General features: G+C 32.2%; 1 protein-coding gene across 3 annotated transcripts in view; it reads right to left on the bottom strand.

The window, feature by feature from the left end:
* The window catches only part of RBM46 (RNA binding motif protein 46), a 48,260-nt gene that overhangs the window by 13,785 nt on the left and 16,770 nt on the right, over positions 1-17,705 (bottom strand). For all 3 annotated transcript variants that reach the window (XM_045550676.1, XM_045550678.1, XM_045550677.1), the window contains 2 exons: positions 17,005-17,472; positions 15,714-16,496 (listed from right to left, as the gene is read on the bottom strand). In XM_045550676.1, the coding sequence (XP_045406632.1) occupies positions 15,714-16,496; positions 17,005-17,472 (1,251 nt within the window). The remainder of the gene's footprint in view (positions 1-15,713; positions 16,497-17,004; positions 17,473-17,705) is intronic.

The following is a 17,705-nucleotide window of genomic DNA, read 5'->3' as shown; positions in this document are numbered from 1 at the left end:
AAATAAGTAGGTTTTTTCCAATAATTAAAAAATAAATTGTATTTACATAAAATAATAACAATTAGAAATCAAAATCAAAAGAAGGCATCTTTTACAATGAGACCAAAAACATTAAACGCCTAGGAATAAATCTGATGAAAGATGTCAGAGATATTTATACAGTAAACTACTGAATATTTGAGAGATATTAAAGAAAACCTAAATGAAGAGATATATAATGTTCATGAGTCAGAAGGCCTAATACTACAAAAATAATAACTTCCAAATTGATCTACAGATTCAATTCTAGTCAAAATCCCAGTAAGAGTTTGGTTTTTGGTATAAATTTACAAGTTGATGGTAAAATTTATACGGAAATGCAAGGGCTAAGAAGAGCCAAGATAATTGAGAAAAAGAGAAAATAAGTGGATATTGTCTACCAAACACCAAGACTTCTCATAAAGTTATGCAATTAAGACAATGTGGTATTGGTGCAAGCAGACATAGGATCAATGGAATAGAATAAAAAATCCAGAATAAGGTTATGTATTTATGCTTGTATATATGGAAGGAGGGTGAGATTTATGCTAACGTGGCACTAAAGAGCCATGGGAAAACGGCACTCTTCAATAAATGGTGTTGGGTAAGTGACTATCCATACTGTGGGGATGGGGGATGACACTGGTACTTACTTCATACCCTCACTAAATTTAGAAGATTAAAAAAGATTTCTAAAAAAATAATATAAGAGAATATTTCATGACCCTGAGGTAAGATATTTTTTTTTTGAGTAAAGATTTCTTAAGGAGGATACAAATGGCACTAACTTTAAAAGACTGATAAATTCAGTCATTAAAATTAACAACTGTCTTTTTCAAAATGTACCATGAAGAGAATAAAAAGGTAAGTCAAACAGTTAGAAGACAGTATTTGCAAAATACATATCCAATAAATGGCTTTTGTGTTAAGTAATAAAGTAAAAAACAAGACAAATCAATAAAGGGATGAGACTTAAACAAGAAAGATAACTTCATCAAGAGAATAGCCTAACACTCTATAATCCTACTAAAAGATGCTCAGTATCATTAGCTAACAGTAATATAAAAATTATAATCTCAATGAGACATAAATGTATACTAACCAGAATGTCCAAAATTAAAAAGATTGATACCTAAGTGTTGACAAGAATGTGTAACAACTGGAACTCCCATGTACTGGTAAGTGTAAATTCATGTAATCACTTTGGAAAACTGGTACTATCCTCTAAAGTTTAAAAAATATGACCCACCACTTTCACTCCTATGTATTCAACAGAAAATGTATGCAAATGAGCACCAAAGAGCTATGCACAAGAAATTTTCATAGCATCATTATTCAAATATTCCCAAACTGAAAGTTACTCATTTCCATCAAAAATAGAAATAGCAAATAAATTGTATCATTTCAATGAAATACTTGAATCAGTGAGAGCAAATGAATATACTGTTACATGAAGCAACATGGATTAATCTCACAAACATTATGTTGAAAGAAGCCAGATAAGAGTACATAAAATACTGTACAAATTTCAAAAACACATAGAAATAACAAGTCAGAAGAGTGGCTTTCCCTATGAAGGAGGGAGGGTAATGTCTGGAGAAAATGCAAGACAGCTTTCTGGAGTGTTGCTATTTCATCATCAGCTGGGTGGTAGGTTACACAGATGTGGTCCTTCATGGCAATTCACCAAACTTACACTCATGATTTGCACACTGTTCTGTTTGTAATGTTACAACTTAAGTGAAAGGGGTGGGCGGGGAGTGGATAAAACACCTGCTAGTGATATACATAAAGGAGAAGTTGACAATGTGTAATTATGATAAAATATAAAATCACTGATAATACAGTTACTATCAGAACATATAAGAATGACAGACTAATTTATAAACTATAAAGGTGATTTTCAGTACACAAGCTACATGGAAGTACTATTAAACATCAAACAAGCCTTCTGTTCATAATGCCTTTGCTACCTACCACTTGGAGTTTTAGAATTAGTTTTTTGTTAATCTTTAATTTGAATGAAATCAGATTTAACAGGAAAAATGCTGAAAATCATCAATTCTGACAATTAAATTTCCTTAACATATAGAATAGATGGTAATTCTCAGAGCAAAAGAAAATTGTCAGTAGAATTTAGTATAAAACACAAGGTTACTACTTACTGGTGCTTTAGCACAATTTAATTTGCCACTTTATTAGTGTCATTCCTTTTTTAAAAGCAGCAATTGTTAACAAATATATTCTGAGAAATTATTTCAAAATTATTTCAAAATTATTCAAAATTAATTATTCAGTAACCAAGACAATAAGAAAGAGACCAGGGAAAAGAAAAGGCATGCTGAAAAGTCAAGAGTAAGAATAGGATAAATTAATCTTCAAAGATCAGAGAAAGGATCTTTACCTGCTCTTTGTAAAATAGGAATCATTATAAGTGTTATGTTTACTTTTCTATATGTAAGAATAAGAGCCAAAAGAAGGATAAAAAAAGGTAAAAATTCTACTAATTAGGATCCTAATTTTCACTGACTGTAATAAAACACTGTAGATATGACTTGTTCTATAAAGATGTGATGAAAAGTTTTAAAAGTCAATGAAAACTAATTGTACAAGCATATTCTGTATCTATGAAGATGATTCTATTGGTCTTTAGTTTGAGGAAAAAAATCCCATAAATTTTAAAGTAACTGATATGAAAGATGAAAAATTGTTTTTCAGACTCTCATGTATGTCATATGATAGACCTTTGCTATATCTTCTATTGAAGACAGAAAATAACTGAATGCACAGGATTCCAGTGTATTCCAAATAAGCCTGCTATATTAGCACCCTGAATTACCAGGGTTTTTTTATGCCTTTAGGAAACTAAACTGAAAGGAACGATACCATCTTTTCAGTCTATACCTGTGTAGGAGAATAAAAAGGAAATGCAATGCTAGTATACACCAAGATTTTAAATAATATATAATAAGCTACTGCCAATTATTTCCTATTTGGGAAGCCTTAATCAAATGTTATAGATGACACTAGATATAACTGTGGATTATATAAAGAATTTAAGAAATTATAAAATTGTGTATATATGATCCATTATGTTCTATATTATACTGTTGCTATACAGTTTAAAAATTACTACAACCTTAATATCCTTCCACTATACAAATTTTTACATATATAATAAATCCAATATAAAATAACCCATATACCCCAGACTGTATTTCAAGAGTTTCTACTATTTGAAACCCCCATTTCATGAGCATTTTAAAAATTACATACTGATAATTTCTACCTCAGTGAAATATACATGGAGATATCTCATTCCATTAACTACCATTCATAATTTGTTCCTGTGGCTGTACCTGCCAACTCCGTGTCTCAGATATATTTTTTTCAATCTTTTCTTCTTTCTGCTCAAAGTAGTCAAAATTTATCTCTTTTCTTGGACTCTTTATCTTTTAACCTTACAGTATGTAGATCACTTTAAATTATTTGAAAACACGATATGCTGATTACTAAAGAAGGAGATAGTACTCACCTATATAACTGCAAGGCAAAACAACAAACCATACATGTACAAAGTCCCTTGGCTTTTAAATCTTGATGGAAAAAAATTATATAATAGTAAATAAAAGTCACATAAAAGTTACTAAATTGTTGAGTAATATTATAAAATCATTTTGGGTTACTATATCCCATAGAAGCAAGTGATAAGTAGATGAGGATCAGCGTAATATTCAAGTAGAGTGAGCAGCACTAAGAAAGTCCTAGAGTTACTCATGAGCAGGGCAAATTCAGCAGGAGGTATATGTCTATGATTAGGTAAAGTGGGGCCAAACAATAGAGCATTTTGAACAGAATGTGGAGTTCAGAGTACTTCATTATACTCCAACAGTAAGCCATTATAGGTTCCTGCACAAGAAATAACAATGAAAATGTATAGTTCAACATATTTGAACTGATAAATTATATGGCTGAACTATGTGTTGAGATGTTTTGAATACAATCAGAGAGTAAAATGAGAGTAACAAGGGAATAGGAAATAGATATGAACAAACTTTGCCCATTTGAAATTCTGTCTAGGATCTGGATGAAAGAAAAGACCCACACCATCTGCCACCTTGATACATATGTCATCAGTCGGCAAAGCTTATCCTGGAGTAAACTTAAAAATCCCAAATCTACCTTTTAAACAAGATATGTTCACAAGATCTCTCTAACTTAGAATAATTCATTTAGGATTCAGCCAGATATCCCAAGATCCACACTATACTGGAGTGGTCTGGTGTAAGGGCTTTGAGGACTGGTAAAGCCAAAATTGTCTCTGAACAGGAGGTAAGGTATGGACCAAAAGCCCGTCACATTATATTTTAACTTTTAGAAGAATAACTTGTCGATAGTATTCCACAAGTCCACAGTTACCAGATGTTTAACAGTGAACAAAGGGCAGTTTTTCACTAGAATCATGCGTAGTTATAAAGAATAGCAATTGAGGGCACAGCTTCTTGGCTAACTGGGATCTTGGGCAAATTATTTAACCTACTGAAGCCTCAGTTTCTTCATTTGTTAAAAAAAGTGAGCAAGTATCAACATTAAAATAATATCTACCCCAAAGAATTGTGAAAATAATGTATTATGTAAAGGTATTTAGCACAATATCTAACATACAGTAAATACTCAAAGAATCTTAACCATTATTACTACTAGTATTTATTATTACACATGATAGGAAACTCTGGTGTCTGCAGTTTGTTTTCTGAAAATTATTATTCTTCGATATTTACATAGAACTTAATATGTAAAAGGCACTGTTCTAAGTCCTTTACAATTTTAACTCACTTAATACATGTAATTATCATATGAGGTAAATACTGTTATCATCACTCTTATTTTACAGATGAGGAAATTGAAGGGCTGAGAAGTTTAATAACTTTTCCAAGTAAGTAATGAAGCTGGATTGTGAACCCAGAAAATATGGTTCCAAATGCCATGTTCTTTTGTTCTACATTGCTGATATGCCATATTAATATTAAATTTAATGTACTAAATTTCCTTTTGCTGAAATTATTTTTGCTCAAAAAAAAAGTGCAATGTACCACTTCCTGATCCTCATCCCAGATTAGGTCAGGTCATCCAGTCATATGTTCTCATAATACCCTGCACTTCTTCAGAGCATTTATCAGAACTGTAACTGAATAGCAGTCTACCTCAATAAACTGAAAACTCTATTATATTATAGTTAAGGCAGCAACTGTGTCTGATTCACTATAGTGATCCTCAGGACTTTATACAAAGCACAATGTTCAATTCAATAATAGTATTTGTTGAAGGAACATATTTTAACAAGATTTAACAATCACCCTGCTGCCAGTTAATAAAATGAAAATGGGAATGAAAAGCCTAAGGGAATGAATAAGCAAAAGAGATATTCACATGAGAAGAGTAAGGATGCCCAAATCAAACTTGCTTAGTTTGGAAAGATAAATTTTTCAGAAGGCTTCAAAACAGCAAGGCATTATACTCCAAGTGGTTTTAGGGAAGATAATTCTGAGTTGCAAGAGTCTAGTGGACACTCTTTCCTTCCCCCATATATTTAACAAATATAAACATATTTAAAATAAATGTTAAAAAGATTAAAGGATTTGTGTTTGTTTTTTACCGAGCGATATAGAGTTTAAAAGCTTTGATGGTTCTCGGTTATAGTAAGTCATAATCTATCTCCCCAAAATTTTCTTCTATTAGACTTAATTCCATTTCCTACAGCTTCAAAGATAAATTTTTAAGTTTTTCTTCCATATGCCAGCACTTCAAACATTTAAAGATAGTAATCATATTCCCCCTGTAAATAACATTAATATTTATTTTATTATATTATATATTAATTTTTCAAATATTAATATTTCAGTTGTTCACTATCCTTCTTCATATTATGGAGTTTTCAGGCTCTCCCTAGCTGCCAAGGTTGAATTAAACTGTGGTGCCCAAAAGCAAATAAAACATTCCAATATAGTCTGAGCAGAATAAGATTATTTGGTCTTAACACTATGTAACTTTACTATTTTGCCTTGAATTATATATATTACTGTGAGAATCTCTAGTGTAGAATGATTTTTATTCTGGTTTTGACAAAATAATACAAGTTCTTACTCTTGGCTGGCTAACTTTCATTCTTTGCCAGCTTATTTGTTTAATAATAAAATATACAAAGGAATATATACAATTTAGATATACAGCTTACATAATTTAAAAAGTAAAGACAAGTACTCACCCATCCAGGTTTACAAATAGAAAATTAGCAATACCTTAGAAATCCCTTTTGCATCCTTTCCACTTTCTTCCTCTAATCCTTATAATCACAATCCCCTCTAGTTTTTCTTAATGGTTTTATCATATATTCACATATACCTAAAGAATATGTTATTTAGTTTGGCTTGGATTTATTTTCCTAATCATAATTTCCCATTGTCTCAATTCTTTCCATTTATAAATTGCATCCTTTTATATTTTGCATATTTTTAATAAGCACCTCAAGTCTTCTATGAAATGAGGCAGGGATGAAAGTGAATAATCCACCCAAAAAGGATAGAGAAAAGAAAGAGGGCAGATTAACATTCTACTTATATGAGTGTACTGCATCAATGAGACAATGGCCATCTATCCCCAGTAAGAGTAAGAAATAGGGCTGAGGGAAAACTGAACCCCTTTCAATCTTTTCCTAGGTTAGCTGTAATAATAGGGCTTTTTAATTTGTGTAAATTCCCTGAATCAATATACCATATGTTTAAAGAGCCTCTCAGGATAAATAAATATAATTAAATAAATAAGCCAATATTTGGATTATTTAGTTTCAATTTATTCATGCCTCTTTTTACTTTCAGAAAGAGTCTCCCTCTGTTGCCTGGGTGAGTGCTGTGGCATCAGCCTAGCTCAAAGGCAACCTCAAACTCCTGGGCTCAAGTGATCCTCCTGCCTCAGCCTCCCCAGTCAATGGGACTACAGGCACGTGCCACCATGCCTGTATAATTTTTTCTATTTTTAGTAGAGACAGGGTATCGCTCTTGCTCAGGCTGGTCTCAAACTCCTGATCTCAAGCGATCCTCCCACCTCAGCCTCCCAGAGTGCTAGGATTACAGACATGAGCCACTGCACCCAGCCTCATGCCTCATTTCTAAAAATAAATATTTGGGAGTTGACTAGGGAAATTTTCTTGCACAGAAATATCATAATATAGAATTTCAGACTGAAAAAACTGAAAATAAAAATCATTATTACATAAAACTTCATATGAAATCTTAAAGCAATGAAATAATTCCCCAATTTATCAATTCAAAAGAAAGAGTACCTGATATTACCAAGGCCTCAGAGGACTGATGAAAAGCCTATCCATTCCCCTCCCAAGCCATGTTAGCTAATGGAGCAACTCCCTGCTTGTAGCATAAACAATAAAAATAAATGAATTAATTTAAAATGTAAAGACTTTTAAAAATCAAGTGAGTTTTTTCAAAATGCTGGTACAGAAATGAGAAGTAGAAGAGTCACAGATACCTACCTACATTTTAATACAAGAATTTAAAAATCTTAAGTCTACTAAGTAAATCATAAGGAGAAAATTAAGAATAAAAGGAAAATCATGACTACCTAATCGTATTTTAAATCCCCCTAATAATCTGAGAGCTTTGAACAGTGAAAGTAAATCACAGTTTTGCTTAGTATCTCCTCTTTCTCTTTAATTCTTAAGGGAAAAGAAAATATTTTCCAATGTTCTGGTATCATCCCTATTTCTATACTTGATACACCTAATTTTACAGCCAGGAATCCCTTAGGGATTCTTAATCTCATGAAGAAACACATGTAGACACATAATATACATAGGTGAGACTCCTTTAAATTAATAAGTACTACCCTGCTTAAATTATTTATTTATTTATTGCTTTTAATAAAAAGTACAGAATACAAATTTAAACCTGTTTTCCAAAGATTCATAATGGATCACCTGGAACCTTATAAATTCTATGCCCAAAATAATCCAATACTTTCATAAATCCGTAACTACAGATTTGGTCACCCTTGGAGCAAAAATTAACAGGGCAGCAGAAGAAAAAAAGGCATTCACATATATGGCACATACAGCTGCAAATTTTATGGATACTCCTTTACCCCATAATCTGGCCAGTAAACAAGCAGACTGGAATGTGTATTGCTGAAACAAAGTTAACATGAAAAAAATTAAGTTAATGGACTTCCAGTCTTACAACAATTCACATTCAAAACAGGATTTTTAAAAAAGTCAAAAGAAGAAAAGTATGCCTACTAACATCTTTAGAAAACATAATGAAGGACTATCAAAATGTACAATAGAAATAGTAAAGTATAAGTCAATATATCCATTCAAGTTGGAGTTTTCTATCATGGTTTACATTTTTATTTATTCAAGTTTATTTGTTCAAGTGTCAATCCCTTGAATTAACTTGTGTATAAAAGTCAAGTTATACTGTTTGAACACACAACAAAAGGGTGGTTCCAGAGTACATTCACCAAATTATCAGGTAATATAATTAAAACAGATCAATGTTTTCTAATGATTGCACTCCTATATACTTTTAACCTAAAGTTATAGACAGAAATATAGTAGAAATAATTATAGTATCAGTGTGGTATAAAGATCACATTTACTAAACCAAAAGCAATACAGCCACAAACAAATTTATTTAGTTACCCAAATTATTTCCTTAAAATATGAACTATTGTATATATGTATATAAAAATACATATACAAGGCATTTTTCAGGTTATAATTCTAGTCTCACTTTTGTTATGAAACAAATAATGGCCCATATGTGATTAACAGATATTTAACTAAATACTATCACTTTTTAAGGAGCAAGAAAATCCAAGTAGTTATTAATATTCTGGTGACTTAAAGCTTCTAATTGGTTAGGGATACTAAAGTTTTTAATTTTGTTTTCTTTTGTTTTGATTCCTCACAGGAAAATGTATCATTCTTAGAGGTAAGATACTACTAGATCTTGCTATATGATGTATTACTCTAAGACAGGATGAATGCTCTAGAATTGATGATATATCAGGTATTAACTAGTAAGGATAGATAGTATGTTTGATTTTAATCAAAAGGCCTAGAAGCAACAGACACTGAATAACTTTAAAGTGGTTAAAAGCACAAAGTAAATTCACAGTGAAACCATTATTCTAAAACATCTTCTGCCTCCTCATTCACTAGTCCATTCACTTAATTATACTGCTATAGCATAAATAATTATTGTCTACTAAATGTTAACTAGGAAGCAGAGATAACGGCATGATAGGCTGAAGACTAAGTGCAGCTTCTCACAGAGATTTTCTGATTCTAAAACAAACAAACAAACAAAAACATACAAAAAAAAGACACAGGGATCCTAAAAATCAATATAACATTAAAATTCCTTTCAAAGCCTCATTAAACAATATATTTAGGCGACACCATGTGGCAAAATTGTGAATTGCTGCTGACACCTAGAAATGGAATACACATACAAAATTTATTACGGCATTTCACAAGAAGGGAAAATTTTAAAACCATTTTTTAAAAATATGAATTAGATGATAAATTAGACATTATATTTATTAATACAGCAGTAGCTCCTGTTAAAACTATTTAAGCAAGTACTTTAAGAATGTATTAGCCAAAGATACTAACAAATTATAGTGTAAAAGATCAAGCATGAATAATTTTATAAAGCAAATAAAATCACAAAGATCAATGTAAGCAGTTAATCAATATAACTATGAAACAAATATTGATATGTTTTAATACATATCATTATTTTCCTAAATCCTCTGTTACAAACAGAAAACTAGTTTCCAAACTTTTAGGTAATCGTTTTCTAAAGTTTTGGTTTTGACTACAGTAATTTGCAAATTCAAATAAAAAAATAACCAAAAAGCAATTATTTGTCATTGTGCAAATTATGAGTTGACTAACTGAAACTTTTATTTTTTTTCTCCAGTTGTTCTGTGAAGTAGACAGACATAAGCTTTGAATTCTATAAAGTAAGAGATATTAAACTGATGAAGGGTTACTTCTTATAAAAGCAGCTCTTGGTTTTAAACTATTTGAACTCAAATATGTATCCTGGCAGATATAAAATGTTTTAAAATATTATTTTTGGCCCTAGATAAGATTTTTTTAAACCATTTTTTACACAAAACCATGGATTTTTGAGATAAAAGAGTCTTTAGAGCTCACCAAATAAAATCCTGACATTTTAGAGGTGAGGGCATTGAGGTCCAAACATTGATTCATTTGCCATTCCAAGGTCACATTTTGTTGACGGCTGAGATTACAGGATTCTTGTACTTTTATTTTACTACTCATTACTTTATCAAGCTGTTTCTCTCACAGTACTAACTCTATGGTATTATTTACAGTCCATTAATGCAAGTGTTAGTAAGATAACAATTATGAATAACACTAGATGATCATTCAAAGGGTCTTTCAAAAAATAATAGTAAACTTCAAGAGGCGTACAAATACATTTTCATCAGGACTGGGCCCTCTTGGAGGGTCAAAGACACATAGTTGAGTTAATGGAATTTTGGTCTCACCATCTGATCATATGAAAACAAATAAATATGTAAATTGTTGATGCTGATGCCTTCTTCTCATTTAACTAGGTAAATTTTAAAGCAAATCCAGCAAATTACCTTTGTGCTTTAAAATATCAGTTTGAAATAGTATCATCAAAGTTAGAGCTATCATTAAAACTGAAAAGTATACCTTTCTGAAAGTACTATTATTCTTCTATTTATAATAAAAATTCCATTATAATATGATATAATCATTTTATATTTAGCATAAGTGTCCACTAAAATTATTTCTTAAATTAAAAAAAAAAACCTGGAGAAAGTTTCTCTTTATTTCTAAGCAATTTATTGCCAAATTTCTTAAATATAAAATTCTATTTTTTTATTATTGCATTTCTGCTCATCAATCTGGAAATAATGATAGCTCACAAGAAAAAAAGCACCATTTTTCAGATTAAAGCTTCTCATAATAGCATAGAAGTCCCTGTCTTCCAACAAAGTTACAAGTAGTAACACAAATCAAAACCAAATTTCAGTGCTATTAAAGGGATAGCAAACATAATGACTATCATGCTTACCATTTATATACATACTAGATACCACTCAATGACTTGAAAAAAATTAAAGATTCTAATGATGTATGTCATTTTAAAGTTGCATATGAGAAACAATATGCAAGTCAGCCACAAAATTAGTATTGAATAAAGTTCAAAAGATATTAAAAAGATAAATATTCACACATAAAATGGTCCACACAAATCAGGATGAATTCATCTAGGAAAAAATTACTTGCTCAGAGGAAAAGCAAGTACCTCCAATGTAGTTTTATTTTAAAAAAATATATATCTGCGAAGTTTTAAAAAGCAGGACTAATGAAATTTCAAGTAACTTAAATCTGCTCTTTTCAATATCTGAATTCCTCTTAAAATCTGACTGAAATCACCAAAGCAAACACCATACAGAACTGCTTGCCATTAACCCATTGCCATGCTGTTTTTCTTTTTTTTGAGACAGAGCCTTACTTTGTCGCCCTGGCTAGTACCAAGGCATCAGCCTAGCTCACTGCAACTTCAAACCCCTGGACTCAAAGCAATCCTCCGGGCCTCAGCCTCTGTAGTAGCTGGGACTACAGGCCCACACCACCACACCCGGCTAATTTTTCTATGGGGTCTCACTCTTGCTCAGGCTGGTCTCGAACTCCTGACTCCTCACTCCTGCCTCCTGCTTCAGCCTCCCAGAGTGCTTGGATTACAGGGGTGAGCCACTGCGCCCTGGCCTCATGCTGTTTTTCTAATAGGAGTTTGCTCCTGTTGTGCCCCTGTCTCTCCACAGATGTTTACAACTCAGATCAAGTGGGAAGTGTACCCTCCCTTCCCTGTATGAATAGAATTTGTGTATTTGCCTTGTTCACTAGACTGATCCCTTGACAGAAAAAATGTTTTATTTATCTTTAGCTCCAGAATGCTTAGGAAAGTACACTTAGTACATAAGAAGCTTTCAAAAAAGATCTGATTCTTTGATAAAACTTCATCAATCATGGCCAGAACAACAGTACACAAGTCAGATGAAACTAAATCAATGGCATAAGCTAGTTTGTGACAGAGGATCCTCATCCCTTTTTAAAAAAGCTTTAGTTGGTCATACAAGTAAGAACAAAATAGCACTTGCATCAGTGAGTACTAAACAAATGTAAAAACGAGAACAGATGCCTTGCCTACAATTATTTGTTGATAAATTATTTAACAAGGTGAATCACCAATACACATGAGACTACGAACTTTCTCCTTCCACTAAGTATTCTCCAAGACTTTCTTCTTGAAAACTATAAGTCTCCAAGACTTTTCTTTATCTCCTTGATTCTGCTTAATCCACTCCTACATGGCAAAGAATCCTCTAGAGAAAAGCAGTGGCAATACTGGAAGGCACAGAGTCAAACTTTAAGGAAAAGCAGGATTATTAATATTGATAGTCTAACCCATTAATAAACAGATAACAAAATTATGAACTAGAAAAGACTTATTTAAACAGAAGTGATACACAAGGACACAAAATGTCTCTATATACCAAATATTTAGTGTAGAACCTATCTATCCTAATCTCCAAATAAAAAGGTAAATGACTGTTTATATTACATCTAATAGTCAAAAATCATCAAGGTTAAGATAGCATAATAATGCCTGAAATAACATCAAACTGAGGGGTTAAAATAAGAATATTAAGGCAATTTTTTTAAAATTCCTATCCCCAAAGAAAATATCTTAAAAATAGTAGTTAGGAAATAACATTCATCGGAAATCAAGCAGGACGGAGCGGGGAGGAAGGGATGGGTAAATTCACACCTAATGGGTACAATGCACACTATCGGAGACATGGGCACACTTACAACTTTGACTCAAACGGTACAAAAGCAATTTATGTAACCAAAACGTTTGTACCCCTGTAATAATCTGAAATTTTTAAAAAAATCTTCAATTACATAAGGAAAAGACCTAAGTAGTCAAAAGCACTATCTAAGAAATTAGATTTATTGAATTCTTTAAGAAAAATAACCAAAAGATGATTTAATATGAAAAGACCTCCAATAACAACCTCTCAAGACCTCAGAAAGATTCAATCACTAAAACATGAAAATATTTAGCAGGATATCAGTAACACACCAGTACCTACAACTGATCTCAATCCTGAAATCCGTCAAAACCCTACAACCTTTACCTAAAGCAAGGTGTACCTAAAAACACATTAGCCCTTCAAAGCCCAAGAGGCTCCAATATTTTTTTTCTTTCTTTTTTTTCTCTCCACCCCCCCACAGGCTCCAATATTAACAGAGTGGGGGGGAAAAGTGTGCCAGAACACTGCTATAGCAATACTCAATCTAATCTTAACCTGCCATGTGGCAACATGGAACCTCCTGCCCCTGCCCCTACTTTAATGGCCCCTGAAGGTCTGACATTTGTTTTCTGATCAAAGTTTCCTAGGCCCCTGACCTCTGGCTCTTCTGCTTCCCTGAGTTCACACTTTTTCCTCAGTTTCCTAATTGTATTACTGCCTGTAACTCAACAACCTTCACTTGTATTTCTAGTCAAGCCCCATAGGATTTTTCTATCACTGTCAGTACACAAGTCCTCAGTCCTTGTGTACTGCAACCAGATAGGCTCTAGGGTTTAATTTTTGTTTAGATTTGAATCTTGCTTACATTTTATTAGCTCTTCTCTCTGATGGTCAATATAGCCGGAGAAAATACATACAACACAAATTGTTCAACTTTTTATTAAAATTAGCTTTGATACAAGCTTAATAAAATCTGAAATAGATGACTAAAGCAAACTGCACGTGCCCTCTAAGGATTTCATTCATCGAAGCTAATTTTATCACTAATTAACCATAATCAAGTTGGTAATACTATACCCAATCAGGGGTTTTCTTAGGGAATTAGAAGTCAGTACTAGTTAACTATGGCCCTTGGACTCAAGTAAAATGCATCTTAATAAGGGAGTTAAAAGCTGATGAAAAACCTCTGGTTCCATAGAGAATCTGATCTTCCATGTGGGATAACCAGATGGGCAAACCATGTCTACATAAAATCTGCCATTAAATAGACTAAGATGACTATGTTACAAAAATCTTAGAAGTTTAAGTTAAATCTGTAAGGGAATGAGTAGGGATAGAAATAAAAAATGTTTCCGCATTACTGTGGTAGATCAGACGCAAGTATTCTGGGAAAACCTTGCTCAGCAACTAATTACCTATAACCCACTCAAAAAGAATGTTTTAACCTGTTTTTCTCAAAGAACCCTAACTGGAATTATTTGCTATCCACCTAATTTTATCTTTAACTTAGATTGTCTTTCTTAAAAGAAAAATGGAAGGACGCTATTTTATGCATCAATAGAAATCATACCTAAAAATTTATTAACTTAGGTGATTGTTAAACTCCCAAATATCTCCAAACTAATAATTCAGGACACTACTGAAAAGTTTCTTTGAAGGAAATCCTACCTTCAACACTAAAATTTTGATGGTATCTCCAAATTATAATCTCCTAAAAATATTCATAATACCATGAAAGTGGCTATGGTAGATAAGCAAGTCTATGTAGAATATACAAAAATGACTCTCCCTTTTGAAAATGTTTTTCCTTTTTTACTGCCTTCTCTTAAATTGATACTGAGAGTATCAATTTGAAATATATATAAGCTTCAGTACTATGGTTCTGCAACCATATAAAAAATCAATTTTAAGCTAAGAGTCTGACAATTATAATCAAGAAAATTATAATCCTCAGTAGGAGATCTTTCCCTTTTATTGCTGACTCTCCAGAAACCACTACTGTTCTAACAAATATTATTTTGGGCACAAAGTAATCACCAACTAAAATCTATAGCTGCATTAAAACATAAGACAAACTGATAGGGGGGAAAAGGCTAACATAACAATAAGAACAGGAAGTAGGAAAACACAAGAGTGATATTATGTCTTTTCCTTTACAATGTCAAATATTTAGTTAGCATATCTTTATATTCCCAAAGCCTTAATTATTCCTCAAACATCTTAGAGAAAACTAACTTTGTTAAAAGCATGACATTAAAGAAGAGAATGGTCATAAACATCTCTTAATGATGCTTTTTGTCTTCCATGAGTCATAATGACAAATTTCCAGATTGGTGAGCATAAGGCTGTGTCTACACATGACCCACCTGAAATGCCTCTGACTTTCCCTACCCCTGCCACCCAAAAGATTAATGTGTAGACTTCACCAAAGATACAGGAACACTCTTACAAACTGGCCTAATTAACAAATCCTAAACCTTATATAAAAATTTTTATTGCAAATGAGATCAGTCATTATAAAAACAATAAATTAATGCAATAGACTCATGAACTCTACAGTAAAACAAAACCAAATTTTCTCCTATGTAAGTAATGCTTAAAAAGCTAAATGTAGGAAGATTACACAGGAGCCAAGTTTCAATAGTTTATCATGAATTTGCAAAACTGAGATAAAATTAATGTTAAATACCACTAAAGTTAAGAGTTCAAAATTAATGAATTCATAATCTATAATAGTATTTCCTAATTTCATATTCTATGATATTATTTAAAGTATTTTTTAAACTTACCCAAATGAAGTAATGTAAACTGGGCTGCCAATTCCTTTGCATCTTCTAACGTAGTACAGAGTTTGTCTGGCATGAAGTAACTCTGGGTTCCATTTGCGACAGCAGGAATAATTATTTTATATACCAAGAGTACTTTTCCATCTTGACTTGTTGTTGAATATAAATAATATTCTGGTGGTGCCCAATTATTTTTGTTGCAGTAATAATCCAAATGCATTACTGCAGAATTAAAATGATTGGATTTTAAAGAATACACACTAATTGGAGTAAGCTTTGTTCCGGGGAAAAAAGGATAAGTGCATCTTTCAACTTCAGAGGGGCTTGGGCTATGCTGACCATTGAGACGGGTGGGAAGAGTTGGTGGCTTCCCTAGAGTTTTTGGGTGGCTCTCTTCTTTGTTAGCAAACACAATCAGGTTTTCAGAATTGGGGCTAATCTGACCATTAAGATGCTGTCTCCAAGTGTTTTCTTTATTTACAGGTTTTGCCAGTGTTACCTCAATACTTGCTCCATCAATGCATTTTCCATTCATAACAGACATAGCAGCCACTGCATCTTCTCGGTTAAAAAAGTGAACAAAAGCATAATCTCTAAGTTTCTTTACTCGTTCCACTGCACCAGGCTTAAATTTATTGAATTCTGCTTTAATTGTTTCCTCTGTAGTTGAAATCATTAAATTTCTTACATAGAGAACTTTAACTCTCTGCATGGTTTCCTCATCAACCTCTTTCTCTGGGTCAGCCCAATCTACCTGAATGGTGTGGCCCCATAGTTGGAATGTTCCTGTAAAAAAGAATTAATTTAAACAATTAAAACAAATAATAAAAGTTAAAAGTGTTTTAAGTAAAACTGTTCCTCCAGAGAAACAGAAATTCAAATACACATCAATGTATTTGGTTAATCATTTCTTTCCTAGTCACATAGAAGTTTTTACTACAGCAAACCTAACTAGAATTCATGGTGGAATTTAAGAATCAATAGAACAAATACACTTCAAAGATAGACCTTTATTAGCATAATTAAGTATTGCTCTTTTTTATAAAACAATAATTAATACTTCAATTAAAGTGTATACACTCAGTAAATCAGTAAATTATCATAAATATGACATAACAGGAACAATTTCTTGTCTTTTAGAATCATTTGATGTATTGTACTTCTTCTCAGTTCTTTATTCTTCTTTAACTGGCATTACATATTTTGATAATATTGCTCTACAAAGTACTGTCATTTTTCCATATTTGTAATAAGGTTAATATGGAAAAAATGACCTTTAAAAGAATCAGTTTACCTGGAATTAGTTTCCTCCTCGCCATAGCAGCAGCTCTGTGAGATTCATATTCAACAAATGCAAAACCACGATTTTTGGTCTTATCAGTTGCACTTGGATAAACAATGACATCTACAACTCCTTCTGTAACTTTCTTCATTTCATCCAAAATTTCTTCTTTCTTCTTTTCTTTGGGAATAGCTCCGATAAATAATCTGCAATTATCCAAACTTACACACACACCAATAAACTTCCCAGGCCGAATCTCATAATTATTAAGAATTCTGATGGCCAGCTGGGCTTCTTCTTTTGTAGTATACATCACAAAAGCATAACCTCGATTTTCACCACTAAATTCCATCATAAGTCGAAATTCATATATCTTCCCAGCTCTTTCAAATACAGGAACTAACTCATCTTCATACATATCACGAGGTATTTTTCCTACAAAAACTTCACAGCCTCTAGGTGGAGGTGGACCTTCCCAACCTGAAAGACAAAAAGAAACAGACACATAAATTCTAATAAGATATTTATATTCACTATTCAATCACTTATCTATTCAATAAATTTGCTATGAGCCTCCTACATGCCATCCACTATTCTAGGTGTTGGGGAATTAATAGTGAACAAAATAAAGCCCCTTCCCTCATGAAGCTTATATTGAATACAGAAAGGAGAAAATAAGTGAGTGATAAGTGCTATGAAGAAAAATCAAGCCA

The sequence above is a fragment of the Lemur catta genome, chromosome 5 (genome assembly GCF_020740605.2).
Source record: "Lemur catta isolate mLemCat1 chromosome 5, mLemCat1.pri, whole genome shotgun sequence".
NCBI classification, from domain to species: domain Eukaryota; kingdom Metazoa; phylum Chordata; class Mammalia; order Primates; family Lemuridae; genus Lemur; species Lemur catta.
This window is presented reverse-complemented; position numbering and strand designations above follow the sequence as displayed.